Raw genomic sequence first — 16,937 nt, 5'->3', positions numbered from 1 at the left:
CTTTGACAATAGAACTGAACATGATGGTCTTCTGCACTCTCCCTCCAGTCACACTCTAGGACTCCCATTTTTAGGAGATATATATACAGTGCCTTGTGAAATTATTCGGCCCCCTGGAATTTTTCAACCTTTTCCCACATATCATGCTTCAAACCTAAAGATACCAAATGTAAATTTTTGGTGAAGAATCAACAACAAGTGGAACACAATTGTGAAGTTGAACGAAATTTATTGGGTATTTTAAATTTTTGTGGAAATTGAAAAACTGAAAAGTGGGGCGTGCAATATTATTCGGCCCCTTTAACTTAATACTTTGTTGTGCCACCTTTTGCTGCGATTACAGCTGCAAGTCGCTTGGGGTATGTCTCTATCAGTTTTGTACATTGAGACTGAAATTCTTGCCCATTCTACCTTGGCAAACAGCTCGAGCTCATTGAGGTGTGATGGAGATCCTTTGTGAACAGCAGTTTTCAGCTCTATCCCCAGATTCTCGATTGGATTGAGGTCTGGACTTTGACTTGGCCATCCTAACACCTGGATATGTTTATTTGTGAACCATTCCATTGTAGATTTTGCTTTATGTTTGGGATCATTGTCTTGTTTAGAAGACAAACCTCCGTCCCAGTCTCAGGTCTTTTGCAGACTCCCAACAGGTTTTCTTCAAGAATGGTCCTTTATTTGGCTCCATCCATCTTCCCATCAATTTTAACCATCTTCCCTGTCCCTGCTGAAGAAAAGCAGGCCCAAACCATGATGCTGCCACCACCATGTTTGACAGTGGGGATGGTGTGTTCAGGGTGATGAGCTGTGTTGCCTTTACGCCAAACATATCGTTTGGCATTGTTGCCAAAAAGTTCGATTTTGGTTTCATCTGACCAGAGCACCTTCTTCCACATGTTTGGTGTATCTCCCAAGTGGCTTGTTGCAAACTTTAAACAACACTTTTTATGGATATCTTTGTGAAATGGCCTCCTTCTTGCCACTCTTCCATAAAGGCCAGATTTGTGCAGTGTACGACTGATTGTTGTCCTATGGACAGACTGTCCCACCTCAGATGTAGATCTCTGCAGTTCATCCAGAGTTATCATGGGCCTCTTGGCTGCATCTCAGATGAAAGTTTAGAGGGACAGCTGTGTCTTGGTAGATTTGCAGTGGTATGATTAATCCTTCTATTTCAATATGATCGCTTCCACCGTGCTCCTTGGGATGTTTAAAGTTTTGGAAATCATTTTGTATCCAAATCCAGGTTTAAACTTCTCCACAACAGTATCACGGACCTGCCTGTTGTGTTCCTTGGTCTTCATGATGCTCTCTGTGCTTCAAACAGAACCCTGAGACTATCACAGAGCAGGTGCATTTATACGGAGACTTGATTACACACAGATGGATTATATTTATCATCATTAGGCATTTAGGACAACATTGGATCATTCAGAGATCCAAAATGAACTTCTGGTGTGAGTTTGCTGTACTGAAAGTAAAGGGGCCGAATAATATTGTACGCCCCAATTTTCAGTTTTTGAATTTCCACAAAAATGTAAAATAACCAATAATTTTCATTCAACTTCACAATTGTGTTCCACTTGTTGTTGAGTTTTCACCAAAAATTTACATTTGGTATCTTTATGTTTGAAGCATGATATGTGGGTAAAGGTTGAAAAGTTCCAGGGGGCTGAATACTTTCACCAGACACTATACAGTACAGACCAAAAGTTTGGACACACCTTCTTATTTAAAGATTTCTCTGTATTTTCATGACTATGAAAATTGTAAATTCACACTGAAGGCAAAAAAGTGTGAAACAGCTGAAAATATGTCTTATATTCTAGGTTCTTCAAAGTAGCCACCTTTTGCTTTGATGACTGCTTTGCACACTCTTGGCATTCTCTTGATGAGCTTCAAGAGGTAAACAACGGGAATGGTCTTCCAACAATCTTGAAGGAGTTCCCAGAGATGCTTAGCACTTGTTGGCCCTTTTGCCTTCACTCTGCCATCTGTTGTGAAATTGGATTTTGGGCTCCCCCTGTGGCCACTGGTGGAATTGAACTGGTGTGCATCATCCTCTCTGTTCACCTGTTTCCATCAGGATGTGGGAGTCGCTATTTAGCCTTGCTCCTCTGTCACTTCCATGCCGGTCAACATTGTAATCAGAAGCCTTTCTGTGCATGTTCCTGCTGCTAGACAACTCCCAGCTAAGTTGGACTTTAGTCCTTGTTTGTTTTTGCATTTTGTTCCAGTTCACAGCTGTAGTTTTGTTTCTGTGTCTGGAAAGCTCTTGTGATCTGAAATTGCCACTCTGATGTTATGAGTTAATACTAGAGTCTTAAAGTAATTTCAGGATGGTGTCTTGATAGGGTTTTCAGCTGACCATGAAAGTGCCCTTTCTGTCTTCCTGCTATCTAGTAAGCGGACCTCAATTTTGCTAAACCTATTTTCATACTACGTTTGTCATTTCATCTAAAATCACCGCCAATATTTGTGGGGGCCTCTGTCTGCCTTTCGGGGAAATTTCTCTAGAGGTGAGCCAGGACTATATTTTCCTCTGCCAGGATTAGTTAGTCCTCCGGCCGGCGCTGGGCGTCTAGGGATAAAACGCAGGCTACGCTACCCGGCTACTGTTAGTTGTGCGGCAGGTTTAGTTCATGGTCAGTTTAGTTTCCATCCTTCCAAGAGCTAGTTCTTATGTTTGCTGGGGCTATGTTCTCTTGCCATTGAGAACCATAACAGTTTGACCGGCCAAAAGGGTTAAATTAATTAACAGAGAAAGGAGAGAAAAGAGAAGTCTGCTGAAGATTTTTTTTTTTTTTCAGTTCTGAGTGTGCTTGTAATTGAATCTCTTGCAAGTCTGCCTATATTGCAGCCTTTCTCTCTCTCTCTCTCCTTCTAATCCTGGAATGGCTCTGTGTTCACCTGTTTAAAATGGATATTCAGAGTTTAGCTGCAGGTTTGAATAATCTCACCACGAAAGTTCAAAATTTACAAGATTTTGTTGTTCATGTTCCTATATCTGAACCTAGAATTCCTTTGCCTGAATTTTTCTCGGGGAATAGATCTTGCTTTCAAAATTTCAAAAATAATTGCAAGTTGTTTTTGTCCCTGAAATCTCGCTCTGCTGGAGATCCTGCTCAGCAGGTCAAGATTGTGATTTCCTTGCTCCGGGGCGACCCTCAGGATTGGGCTTTTGCATTGGCTCCAGGGGATCCTGCGTTGCTCAATGTGGATGCGTTTTTTCTGGCCTTGGGGTTGCTTTATGAGGAACCTCAGTTAGAACTTCAGGCGGAAAAGGCCTTGATGTCCCTATCTCAGGGGCAAGACGAAGCTGAAGTATACTGCCAGAAATTCCGTAAATGGGCTGTGCTTACTCAGTGGAATGAGTGCGCCCTGGCGGCGAATTTCAGAGAGGGTCTCTCTGATGCCATTAAGGATGTTATGGTGGGGTTCCCTGTGCCTGCGGGTCTGAATGAGTCCATGACAATGGCTATCCAGATCGATAGGCGTCTGCGGGAGCGCAAACCTGTGCACCATTTGGCGGTATCTACTGAGAAGACGCCAGAGAATATGCAATGTGATAGAATTCTGTCCAGAAGTGAACGGCAGAATTTTAGACGAAAAAATGGGTTGTGCTTCTATTGCGGTGATTCAACTCATGTTATATCAGCATGCTCTAAGCGTACTAAGAAGCTTGATAAGTCTGTTTCAATTGGCACTTTACAGTCTAAGTTTATTCTTTCTGTGACCCTGATTTGTTCTTTATCATCTATTATCGCGGACGCCTATGTCGACTCTGGCGCCGCTTTGAGTCTTATGGATTGGTCCTTTGCCAAACGCTGTGGGTATGATTTGGAGCCTCTTGAAACTCCTATACCCCTGAAGGGGATTGACTCCACCCCATTGGCTAGCAATAAACCACAATACTGGACACAAGTAACTATGCGGATTAATCCGGATCACCAGGAGATTATTCGCTTTCTTGTGCTGTATAACCTACATGATGTGTTGGTGCTTGGACTGCCATGGCTGCAATCTCATAACCCAGTCCTTGACTGGAAAGCCATGTCTGTGTTAAGCTGGGGATGTAAGGGGACGCATGGGGACGTACCTGTGGTTTCCATTTCATCATCTATTCCCTCTGAGATTCCTGAATTCTTGACTGAATATCGTGACGTTTTTGAAGAACCTAAGCTTGGTTCATTACCTCCGCACCGGGAGTGCGATTGTGCCATAGATTTGATTCCGGGTAGTAAATACCCTAAGGGTCGTTTATTTAATCTGTCTGTGCCTGAGCATGCTGCTATGCGAGAATATATAAAGGAGTCCTTGGAAAAGGGACATATTCGTCCTTCGTCATCTCCCTTAGGAGCCGGTTTTTTCTTTGTGGCTAAGAAAGATGGCTCTTTGAGGCCGTGCATTGATTATCGGCTTTTGAATAAAATCACGGTTAAATATCAATATCCGTTGCCACTGCTGACTGATTTGTTTGCTCGCATAAAGGGGGCCAAGTGGTTCTCTAAGATAGATCTCCGTGGGGCGTATAATTTGGTGCGAATTAAGCAGGGGGATGAGTGGAAAACCGCATTTAATACGCCCGAGGGCCACTTTGAGTATTTGGTGATGCCTTTTGGTCTTTCAAATGCCCCTTCAGTCTTTCAGTCCTTTATGCATGACATTTTCCGTGATTATTTGGATAAATTTATGATTGTGTATCTGGATGATATTTTGATTTTTTCAGATGACTGGGACTCTCATGTCCAGCAGGTCAGGAAGGTTTTTCAGGTTTTGCGGTCTAATTCCTTGTGTGTGAAGGGTTCTAAGTGCGTTTTTGGGGTTCAAAAGATTTCCTTTTTGGGATATATTTTTTCCCCCTCTTCCATCGAGATGGATCCTGTCAAGGTTCAGGCTATTTGTGATTGGACGCAACCCTCTTCTCTTAAGAGTCTTCAGAAATTTTTGGGCTTTGCTAACTTTTATCGTCGATTTATTGCTGGTTTTTCTGATGTTGTTAAGCCATTGACTGATTTGACTAAGAAGGGTGCTGATGTTGCTGATTGGTCCCCTGCTGCTGTGGAGGCCTTTCGGGAGCTTAAGTGCCGCTTTTCTTCCGCCCCTGTGTTGCGTCAGCCTGATGTTGCTCTTCCTTTTCAGGTTGAGGTTGACGCTTCTGAAATCGGAGCTGGGGCGGTTTTGTCGCAGAGAAGTTCCGATTGCTCCGTGATGAGACCTTGTGCTTTTTTCTCGCGTAAATTTTCGCCCGCCGAGCGGAATTATGATATTGGGAATCGGGAGCTTTTGGCCATGAAGTGGGCTTTTGAGGAGTGGCGTCATTGGCTTGAGGGGGCTAGACATCAGGTGGTGGTATTGACTGACCACAAAAATTTAATTTATCTTGAGTCCGCCAGACGCCTGAATCCTAGACAGGCGCGCTGGTCGTTGTTTTTCTCTCGGTTTAATTTTGTGGTGTCCTACCTGCCGGGTTCTAAGAATGTTAAGGCGGATGCCCTTTCTAGGAGTTTTGAGCCTGACTCCCCTGGTAATTCTGAACCTACAGGTATCCTTAAGGATGGAGTGATATTGTCTGCCGTTTCTCCAGACCTGCGGCGGGCCTTGCAGGAGTTTCAGGCGGATAGACCTGATCGTTGCCCACCTGGTAGACTGTTTGTTCCTGATGATTGGACCAGTAAAGTCATTTCTGAGGTTCATTCTTCTGCGTTGGCAGGTCATCCTGGAATCTTTGGTACCAGGGATTTGGTGGCAAGGTCCTTCTGGTGGCCTTCCCTGTCTCGAGATGTGCGAGGCTTCGTGCAGTCTTGTGACGTTTGCGCTCGGGCCAAGCCTTGTTGTTCTCAGGCTAGTGGATTGTTGTTGCCCTTGCCTATCCCGAAGAGGCCCTGGATGCACATCTCGATGGATTTTATTTCGGATCTTCCTGTTTCTCAGAAGATGTCTGTCATCTGGGTGGTGTGTGATCGTTTCTCTAAGATGGTCCATTTGGTTCCCCTGCCTAAGTTGCCTTCTTCCTCCGAGTTGGTTCCTCTGTTTTTTCAAAATGTGGTCCGTTTGCATGGTATTCCGGAGAATATCGTTTCTGACAGAGGTACCCAATTCGTGTCTAGATTTTGGCGAGCATTCTGTGCTAGGATGGGCATAGATTTGTCTTTCTCGTCTGCTTTCCATCCTCAGACTAATGGCCAGACCGAGCGGACGAATCAGACCTTGGAGACATATTTGAGGTGTTTTGTGTCTGCAGATCAGGATGATTGGGTTGCTTTTTTGCCTTTAGCGGAGTTTGCCCTCAATAATCGGGCCAGCTCTGCCACCTTGGTGTCTCCCTTTTTCTGTAATTCGGGGTTTCATCCTCGATTTTCTTCTGGTCAGGTGGAATCTTCGGATTGTCCTGGAGTGGATGCTGTGGTGGAGAGGTTGCATCAGATTTGGGGGCAGGTAGTGGACGGTTTGAAGTTGTCCCAGGAGAAGACTCAGCTTTTTGCCAACCGCCGGCGTCGGGTTGGTCCTCGGCTTTGTGTTGGGGACTTGGTGTGGTTGTCTTCTCGTTTTGTCCCTATGAGGGTTTCTTCTCCCAAGTTTAAGCCTCGGTTCATCGGCCCGTACAAGATATTGGAGATTCTTAACCCTGTGTCCTTCCGTTTGGACCTCCCTGCATCTTTTTCTATTCATAATGTTTTTCATCGGTCATTATTGCGCAGGTATGAGGTACCGGTTGTGCCTTCCGTTGAGCCTCCTGCTCCGGTGTTGGTTGAGGGCGAGTTGGAGTACGTTGTGGAAAAAATCTTGGACTCCCGTGTTTCCAGACGGAAACTCCAGTATCTGGTCAAATGGAAGGGATACGGTCAGGAGGATAATTCTTGGGTGACTGCCTCTGATGTTCATGCCTCCGATTTGGTCCGTGCCTTTCATAGGGCTCATCCTGCTCGCCCTGGTGGTTCTGGTGAGGGTTCGGTGACCCCTCCTTGAGGGGGGGGTACTGTTGTGAAATTGGATTTTGGGCTCCCCCTGTGGCCACTGGTGGAATTGAACTGGTGTGCATCATCCTCTCTGTTCACCTGTTTCCATCAGGATGTGGGAGTCGCTATTTAGCCTTGCTCCTCTGTCACTTCCATGCCGGTCAACATTGTAATCAGAAGCCTTTCTGTGCATGTTCCTGCTGCTAGACAACTCCCAGCTAAGTTGGACTTTAGTCCTTGTTTGTTTTTGCATTTTGTTCCAGTTCACAGCTGTAGTTTTGTTTCTGTGTCTGGAAAGCTCTTGTGATCTGAAATTGCCACTCTGATGTTATGAGTTAATACTAGAGTCTTAAAGTAATTTCAGGATGGTGTCTTGATAGGGTTTTCAGCTGACCATGAAAGTGCCCTTTCTGTCTTCCTGCTATCTAGTAAGCGGACCTCAATTTTGCTAAACCTATTTTCATACTACGTTTGTCATTTCATCTAAAATCACCGCCAATATTTGTGGGGGCCTCTGTCTGCCTTTCGGGGAAATTTCTCTAGAGGTGAGCCAGGACTATATTTTCCTCTGCCAGGATTAGTTAGTCCTCCGGCCGGCGCTGGGCGTCTAGGGATAAAACGCAGGCTACGCTACCCGGCTACTGTTAGTTGTGCGGCAGGTTTAGTTCATGGTCAGTTTAGTTTCCATCCTTCCAAGAGCTAGTTCTTATGTTTGCTGGGGCTATGTTCTCTTGCCATTGAGAACCATAACAGCCATCCAGCTCACCCCAAATCATCTCGATTGGGTTCAGGTCTGGTGACTGTGGAGGCCAGGTCATCTGGGGTAGCACCCAATCACTCTCCTTCTTGGTCAACTAAACCTTACACAGCCTGGAGGTGTGTTTGGGGTCATTGTCCTGTTGAAAAAGAAATGATGGTCCAACTAAACGCAAACCGGATGGAATAGCATGCTGCTGCAAGATGCTGTGGTAGCCATGCTGGTTCAGTATGCCTTCAATTTTGAATAAATCCCCAACAGTGTCAGCAGCAAAGCACCCCCACACCATCACACCTCCTCCTCCATGCTTCACGGTGGGAACCAGGCATGTAGAGTCCATCTGTTCACCTTTTCTGCATCGCACAAAGACACGGTGGTTGGAACCAAAGATCTCAAATTTGGACTCATCAGACCAAAGCACAGATTTCCACTGGTCTAATGTCCATTCCTTGTGGTCTTTAGCCCAAACAAGTCTCTTCTGCTTTTGTCTGTCCTTAGCAGTGGTTTCCTAGCAGCTATTTTACCATGAAGGCCTGTTGCCCAAGGTCTTCTTAAAAGTTGTTGTAGAGATGTGTCTGCTGCTAGAACTCTGTGTGGCATTAACCTGGTCTCTAATCTGAGCTGCTGCTAACCTGCGATTTCTGAGGCTGGTGACTCGGATATACTTATCCTCAGCAGCAGAGGTGACTCTTGGTCTTCCTTTTCTGGGGCGGTCCTCATGTGAGCCACTTTCTTTGTAGCGCTTGATGGTTTTTGCCACTGCACTTGGGGACACTTTCAAAGTTTTCCCAAATTTTACGGAATGACTGACCTTCATTTCTTAAAGTAATGATGGCCACTTGCCATAATACAAATTCTAACAGTCTATTCAGTAGGACTATCAGCTGTGTATCCACCAGACTTCTGCTCAACACAACTGATGGTCCCAACCCCGTTTATAAGGCAAGAAATCCCACTTATTAAACCTGACAGGACACACCTGTGAAGTGAAAACCATTTCTGGTGACTACCTCTTGAAGCTCATCAAGAGAATGCCAAGAGCGTGCAAAGCAGTCATCAAAACAAAAGGTGGCTACTTTGAAGAACCTAGAATATAAGACATATTTTCAGTTTCACAATTTTTTATTAAGTATATAATTCCACATGTGTTAATTCATAGTTTTGATGCCTTTAGTTTATACATTTTACGGCTTCTTCATACAGTCCATTAGTAATACATGGCTATATGATGCAGTCAATAAGCAGGCCGAACTTTTATCTGTCCAGTTTCCCCGGGTGACCACTAGCCGGTATCAAGTCTCTGTACTCACTCAGTGCACTGCACTCTTTATCCTCCGGATTGCAGTCAGGTAAACACAAGACAGCCCAAGATGCAGGGTGTCAGTCTCTTTGGTTCGTTCTGCCTCTGTATTGCTCCACACAGAGAGAGCTCTGCAGACAACCGCTTTGTCTACTTCCAAGCTCACCACTGACACACCTCCCCTCTACTCCAGGGCTTTTAATCAGTCACTGCTTCACTATTCTAATTACAGCCACACCTGTGTCTGCAGTATGCCCTCATGGCCTCACTACGCTTCCATGCACATTCTGGAGAGCACATACAGCACCCCCTAGCTGTAACAGGGGTCACTGCCTCACACTATATATATATATAGAATATATGTATATATATATACACATACACAGTGGGGGAAATAAGTATTTGATCTCTTGCTGATTTTGTAAGTATATCCACTGACAAAGACATGGAAAGTCTATAATTTTAAGGGTAGGTTAATTTTAACATTGACAGAATATCAAAAATAGTATCCAGAAAATCACATTGTATAAATTATTCAAATTTATTTGCATTTTGCAGTGAGAAATAAGTATTTGATCCCCTATCAACCATTAAGAGTTTAGGCTCCTACAGACCAGTTAGACGCTCCTAATCAACTCATTACCTGCACTAAGTAAGCTGTCTTACATAGTCACCTTTCTAAAAGACTCCTGTCCACAAACTCAATTAATCAGTCAGACTCTACCCTCTACAACATGGGCAAGACCAAAGAGCTTTATAAGGATGTCAGGGAAAAGATCATAGACCTGCACAAAGCTGGAGTGGGCTATAAAACCATAAGTAAGTCGCTGGGTGAGAAGGAGACAACTGTTGGTGCAATAGTAAGAAAATGGAAGAAATACAAAATGACTGTCAATCGATATTGACCTGGGGCACCATGCAAAATCTCACCTTGTGAGGTATCCTTGATCATGAGGAAGGTGAGAGATCAGCCTAAAACTACACAGGGGGGAACATGTTAATGATCTCAAGGCAGCTGGGACCACAGTTACCAAGAAAACCATTGGTAACACATTATGCTGTAAAGATTTAAAATCCTGCAGTGCCCGCAATGTTCCCCTGCTCAAGAAGGCACATGTGCAGGCCTGTCTGAAGTTTGCCAATGAACACCTGGATGATTCTGCGAGTGATTTGGAGAATGTGCTGTGGTCAGATGAGACAAATATTGAGTCTTGGGCATTAACTCAACTCGCCGTGCATGGAGGAACAGAAATGCTGGCTATGACCCAAAGAACACCATCCCCATTGTTAAGAATGGAAGTGGAAACATTATGTTTTGGGGGATGTTTCTCTGCTAAGGGCACAGGACTACTGTACCGCATCAATGGGAGAATGGATGGAGCCATGTACCGTAAAATCCTGAGTGACAATCTCCTTCCCTCCGCCAGGACATTAAAAATTGGTCGTGGCTGGGTCTTCCAGCAAGAAAATGAGCCAAAACATACAGCCAAGGCAACAAAGGAGTGGCTCAAAAAGAAGCACATTAAGGTCATGGAGTGTCCCAGCCACTCTCCAGACCTCAATCCCTTAGAAAACCTATGAAGAGAGTTGAAGCTCGGAATTGCCAAGCGACAACCTCAAAATCTTAATGATTTAGAGATGATCTGCAAAGAGGAGAGACCAAAATTCCTCATATGCACAAACCTCATCATCAACTACAAAAAACGTCTGACTGCTGTGCTTGCCAACAGGGGTTTTGCCAACAAGTCTTGTTTTCCAGAGGGATCAAATACTTATTTCTCACTGGAAAATGCTAATAAATTTATATAATTTATACAATGTGACTTTCTGGATTTTATTTTGGATATGCTGTCTCTCAATGTTAAAATTAACCAACCCTTAAAATTATAGACTGTTCATGTCTTTGTCAGTGGGCAAACTTACAAAATCAGCAAGGGATCAAATTCTTATTTCCCCCACTGTATATATATATATATATATATATATATATATATATATATATACACACAAAGATCTCAAAAATGAGGGTCCTGGATTTCAACAAATCCATCCGACTTCTCCTGGCAAACATACATTTAAATATAGTCCTTATGAAAACCACTTTATTAATTTTGCTCTAAAGGTGTTGGTCAAACTTAATATTATCTGTCACAATCCTCACCTGTATATCTCTATCCTAGATTATATCTTTCATGAGATTCTCCACACCAAGAAACCTGGCTGGGAGATACTGAGTAAATTGGAACACAGAGAACTGTATGTGTTTCTGGGTAAGACAAACCCAACTGCATACGCTACGGTGAGTGGTGTTATAAATACGTAAACTGAAAAACCTTGTATACAGAAATGGAAAATCAGGCTATGTGGGCACGTTGCATATTTGCGTGCAGAAATTTCTGCAAGATTTTTGCATCTCTTGGCAGAAAAATGCAGCTGAAAATACACGCGTTTATGCGTTTTTTTCATGCATTTTTGTAAATCCAGAGCGCTAAATAAAGATATATTAGTAAAAAAAAAAAAGTGTGATGTGATTTCCCTGTTCAACCCCTTCAGACAGATACCCTCATTAATATTAAATAAAGAGACACACACACAGTCACCAGTCTATGTAGAAGCATTAACATAATTATGGTGCTTGAACCTCCTAGGTTCAAGCAACATATTGTAATCCGATTTCTTATATTTTCTTCTTATTCTTCTACGCGTTTTCTGCAATTAATGCGGCCCGAACCGCTCGGCGCAGAGACCCCGTTCAGGCGGCGTTTCGAAGGCCTCGGTGGGGACAGGTGTGCTATGACTTTTATAGTCGATCCGATATGTAGATTTTATTTAAATCGCATTTAAAAAAAAAAATTTCCCATAGGAAATAATGGCGAACTTTCCATTACCCCCAACTTGACCTTCCAAAGATGGCAGCTATGCAAATGTACGGTGTCCATTTTAGGACATGATCATTTATCAAAGTCAAACATCAGAATAAAGTGACTATGACACCCTCTCGTCCCGTGTGTGAAAAGTAGGTGCCCCCCCGGCCCCGTGTGTGAAAACTAAGTGCCCCCCCCCCCCCGGCCCCGTGTGTGAAAAGTAAGTGCCCCTCAGGCCCCGTGTGTAAAAAGTAAGTGCCCCCCCGGCCCCGTGTGCGCAAGTAAGTGCGCCCCCGGCCCCGTGTGTGAAAAGTAAGTGCCCCCCCGGCCCCGTGTGTGAAAAGTAAGTGCCCCTCAGGCCCCGTGTGTAAAAAGTAAGTGCGCCCCCGGCCCCGTGTGCACAAGTAAGTGCGCCCCCGGCCCCATGTGCAAAAGTAAGTGTGCCCCCGGCCCCGTGTGCAAAAGTAAGTGCGCCCCCGGCCCCGTGTGCAAAAGTAAGTGCGCCCCCGGCCCCGTGTGCAAAAGTAAGTGCGCCCCCGGCCCCGTGTGCAAAAGTAAGTGCGCCCCGGGCCCCGTGTGCAAAAGTAAGTGCGCCCCCGGCCCCGTGTGCAAAAGTAAGTGCGCCCCCGGCCCCGTGTGCAAAAGTAAGTGCGCCCCCGGCCCCGTGTGCAAAAGTAAGTGCGCCCCCGGCCCCGTGTGCAAAAGTAAGTGCGCCCCCGGCCCCGTGTGCAAAAGTAAGTGCGCCCCCGGCCCCGTGTGCAAAAGTAAGTGCGCCCCCGGCCCCGTGTGCAAAAGTAAGTGCGCCCCCGGCCCCGTGTGCAAAAGTAAGTGCGCCCCCGGCCCCTTGTGCAAAAGTAAGTGCGCCCCCGGCCCCGTGTGCAAAAGTAAGTGCGCCCCCGGCCCCGTGTGCAAAAGTAAGTGCGCCCCCGGCCCCGTGTGCAAAAGTAAGTGCGCCCCCGGCCCCGTGTGCAAAAGTAAGTGCACCCCCGGCCCCGTGTGCAAAAGTAAATGCGCCCCCGGCCCCGTGTGCAAAAGTAAGTGCGCCCCCGGCCCCGTGTGCAAAAGTGCGCCCCCGGCCCCGTGTGCAAAAGTAAGTGCGCCCCCGGCCCCGTGCGCAATAGTAAGTGCGCCCTGGCCCCGTGCGCAAAAGTAAGTGCGCCCCGGCCCCGTGTGCAAAAGTAAGTGCGCCCCCGGCCCCGTGTGCACAAGTAAGTGCGCCCCGGTCCCGGGTGTGGAAAAGTAAGTGCGCGCCGGTCACGGGTGTGGAAAAGTAAGTGCTCCCCGGTCCCGGGTGTGGAAAAGTAAGTGCGCCCCGGTCCCGGGTGTGGAAAAGTGCTGCTGTAAAGCTGGCAGCGCTGTTCAAGCACCATGTATTTCCTTCAGGAAATGCCCATCTAGTTCACCTACATATGTTGTAACTAAACAGCAACTGTGAGGCTACGTCCCCGCGGTCAGTAATTGGCAGCGCTTTGGACACAGCACATTGCCGCTGCGTCCAAAGCGCTGCCGGTTTTTTAACACAGGTGATTCCGTATGTGTTCTTTGAACCGTGCGGAATCACCACATCCCAATACATTGGACAGGTGATATTTATCTTGCGGAGACTGAGCGTCTCCACAAGATAAATAGACATGCTGCGGTCTGGAAAGCCGCATGTCCGCCTCCGCAGGTAAGTCGTGGGTGCCGGTGCACGCATAGTGGAGATGGGATATCTTGACATCCCATCCACTATGCAGTAACATCTGGCCGATGCGGGTTGGAAGCTGCGGATGTATGCAGCGTCCAACCCGCAGTGTTTACTGACCATGGGAACATACCCTCACAAATCTCAGTGAAATGTAAATGCTGTTTATATTTCAGCCAGAATAAAGTTTTTTGAAATAATCACACAGACTTCTTTATTGAATCTAAATTTACCATACATACTGAACGCCTAATCCCCGACGCCCTCGTCTCCTGCAAACAATCACAAAATAATAAACCAGCATATAATACTATCGTGTCTGACATAGTCCATTTAATACCGAGTGTCCCACGGCGATCTCACATGTAGAACAGTCACATTGGGAAATGTGACTGCTCTACCCGGCCCGCCGGCGATAGATACACTAACAGGAGGTAATCGCTCCCTTAGTGTATCACTGAGCTGCCATGAGAGTTCACTGGAGTTCATCAGCTCCGGTGCTCTCACTTACGGCACTACCGCTGTGTGAGAACTTTCCCATGCAGCAGTGCCGTAAGTGAGCACCAAAGCTGATCAGCTGGTGAACTCATGGCGGCTCAGTGATACACTGTGGTAGCGATTACCTTCTGTCAGTGTATCGCCGGAGGCTGGTTGAGATCGATGTGGGACACTGGGTATTAAATGGACTACAGTGAAAAGGTGAGTATATGTTGGTTTATTATTTTTGATTGTTTGCAGGAGACACGGGCAGCGGGGATTAGTGTTATGATCTGGTGACCTTGGAGCCGCATGGGAATTTCTCAGGAGTAGGTGGAACCTGTACTGACCGCAAACCCTAAACTGACACCGCAACTAGAAGTAGCCGTGGGGTGTACCTAACACATCCTAGACACCTCGACACAGCCGGAGGACTAAATACCCCTATAGATGGAAATGAGAATTCTATCTTGCCTCAGAGCAGAACCCCAAAGGATAGGCAGCCCCCCACAAATATTGACTGTGAGTATTAAAGGAAAAGACACACGCAGGCAGAAATCAGGATTTAGCAAAAGAGGCCAGGCTAGCTAAATAGGAAAGGATAGGACAGAATACTAAGCGGTCAGTATTAAAACCCTAAAAATATCCACAGCAGATAATACAAAAATTCCACATCTAACTAAAGACATGGAATGTATATCTGCTTCTCCTGAGAATCCAACTTGACTGAAAATATCCAAACACAGTCTAAGCTGGACAAGAAAAAACCATGAATAGCACTGAATTGTAAAGCACACAGCATGTGTGCTGTAGAAACAAAAAAACAGAACTTATCTTTGCTGATTTGCAGCAGGGCAGGAGGAACCAGACAGAGATGCTAAACCTCCAAGAACAATGGACAACTGGCAAGGGCTAATGAATCCTGCACACCTAAATATCCCAGTCGGAGCTGCAATCAGCAGGGACACCTGCCCAGGATTGCAACCCAGGGACAACTGCATTACTATCAACAACCACCGGAGGGAACCCAAGAGCAGAATTCACAACAGATTAGGTGTTCGGTGAACATGTGAATATGTATGTAATTATGTGTTTTGATTTGCAATTGAACACAGGCGCCGGATGATGAGACTATTCTCCCATCATTGGCTCATGCTATCTCTGTTATATGAGGCAAAAGATGTAGCCAGATGGGAGTAGTAGTCCCATCAGACGATTCCCGAGTCCAATCACTATAGGCTGTTCGTCGCATGGGTACACACAGACACATGCACATATTCTCTGCCCACACACAGAGACACACACACATTCTCCACCCATACACTTCTCCTCCTTCTGATGTAATTTCCTTCTGACAAATCACAGCGTTTTTGACAGCAAATCTGCCGCAAATTAGCAGCAAATACGCAAACCTTTTTACACCTGCATTTTTGCTGCAGATTTGACTGACTCAATTGAAGTCAATGAGTCAAAACCGCTGCAGAAGCGCAAAAAGAAGTGACATGCTGCAGAAAATAAAACGCTGCAAATACGGACGTCATTTTACTAATCATGTGCACAACACTTCAGGATAGTCATTGCATTACCTTGCTTTAGTATTCCATTGCTTTTTTTGGAGCATTTACGCGCGTAAGAAAACGCATCAAAGACGCATCGTGTGCACATAGCCTCACTCTCACAGATTAGTTTTTACAAATTCTCCAATGTAAATAAAAAATAAATACATATTCTAAAAAGTCTTGATTATACAAATGCTGCAATTTTATGCCTGCGCCTACTATGCAGACCTATTGTATTGCCTCTCTGAGGTTAGGCTGAAAGCAATCTCTTGTCTCGTCCTACAGTTAAGCTCCCTTTCATCTGTTTGTACTTAATAAACTAGGGAGGTCAGCAAAAATGGCTACACAGATGGAAAAATAATAATCTGTTGTGTGTTATAGGAGGATTGTAAAACGAGAGAAAAAGAACTTGCCAAATACAATGAAAATCTGAAAGCAGAAGATTTCAGAGTGGATGTAAGTCTTCATTTTTATAGTGTGATAATTTGCTTCTAGCTTTGTGAATACTTGTGGAATAACACTGTGAATTGACTAGTAAAATGATAAGATCAAGCTACATTTTTTAATTGCATTAGGTCATATCAATTGCAATCATTATAAAACTTAAAAAAACACTTAACTCCTTGAGATCGTATCTATTTTGGGCCCTGAAAGCAGAGTGATATTTCAAAATGTTGTACCCCTTGAGTACCACTATCCCAAAAGCCATATCTCCAATTTCTTTGATGAATCATAGGAGGGCATCATTTTGGAGCACATATAATGTCCTGAAAAATGCATTATTTTCATAGTCAGAGAGTAAAAACTTTATTATTCTTCCTATTACTGGAGCTACATGAGGATACGGTATTTGCTCTAGCTTTACTGGTACCATTTCAGGGTTCAAATAATATTTTTATAATCCCATCATGCATGAAACTCAACACTGAGCCCTGTATCTAACCCCATACTGTGTGATACACTCCATGTATCTAACCCCATGGTGTGTAGTACACTCCATTTATCTAACCCCATCCTGTGTAGTACACTCCATCTATCTAATCCCATCCTGTGTTATACACTCAGTGTATCTAATTCCATCCTATGTGATAAACTGCGCTGAGCACTAGGGTTGAGCGACTTCTGCTTTTTCAGGATCGAGTCCGGTTTCGTGATGGCGGTTTTACCCCCTGTGACGCCGCACAAAGCAAGCCAGAACCTATGTCATCATGCTGCCCACACTCCTTCATTGGCTGAAAAAATGGCGGGGGAAGCGTCATATGAAACGCGACTTTGGCGCGAAGATCGCCGACCCCATGGCCGATCCCACAGTGGGATCGGGTCGGGTTTCATGAAAC

General features: G+C 45.2%; 1 protein-coding gene across 1 annotated transcript in view; it reads left to right on the top strand.

Annotated features, from left to right (window-relative positions):
• Positions 1-16,937, top strand: part of SAMHD1 (SAM and HD domain containing deoxynucleoside triphosphate triphosphohydrolase 1) — a 610,883-nt gene that overhangs the window by 554,143 nt on the left and 39,803 nt on the right. The window contains exons 12-13 of the mRNA XM_077251917.1: positions 11,197-11,315; positions 15,982-16,056. Of these exons, the coding sequence (XP_077108032.1) occupies positions 11,197-11,315; positions 15,982-16,056 (194 nt within the window). The remainder of the gene's footprint in view (positions 1-11,196; positions 11,316-15,981; positions 16,057-16,937) is intronic.

Source organism: Ranitomeya variabilis, chromosome 4 (genome assembly GCF_051348905.1).
Source record: "Ranitomeya variabilis isolate aRanVar5 chromosome 4, aRanVar5.hap1, whole genome shotgun sequence".
In the NCBI taxonomy this organism is placed as follows: Eukaryota; Metazoa; Chordata; class Amphibia; order Anura; family Dendrobatidae; genus Ranitomeya; species Ranitomeya variabilis.
This window is presented reverse-complemented; position numbering and strand designations above follow the sequence as displayed.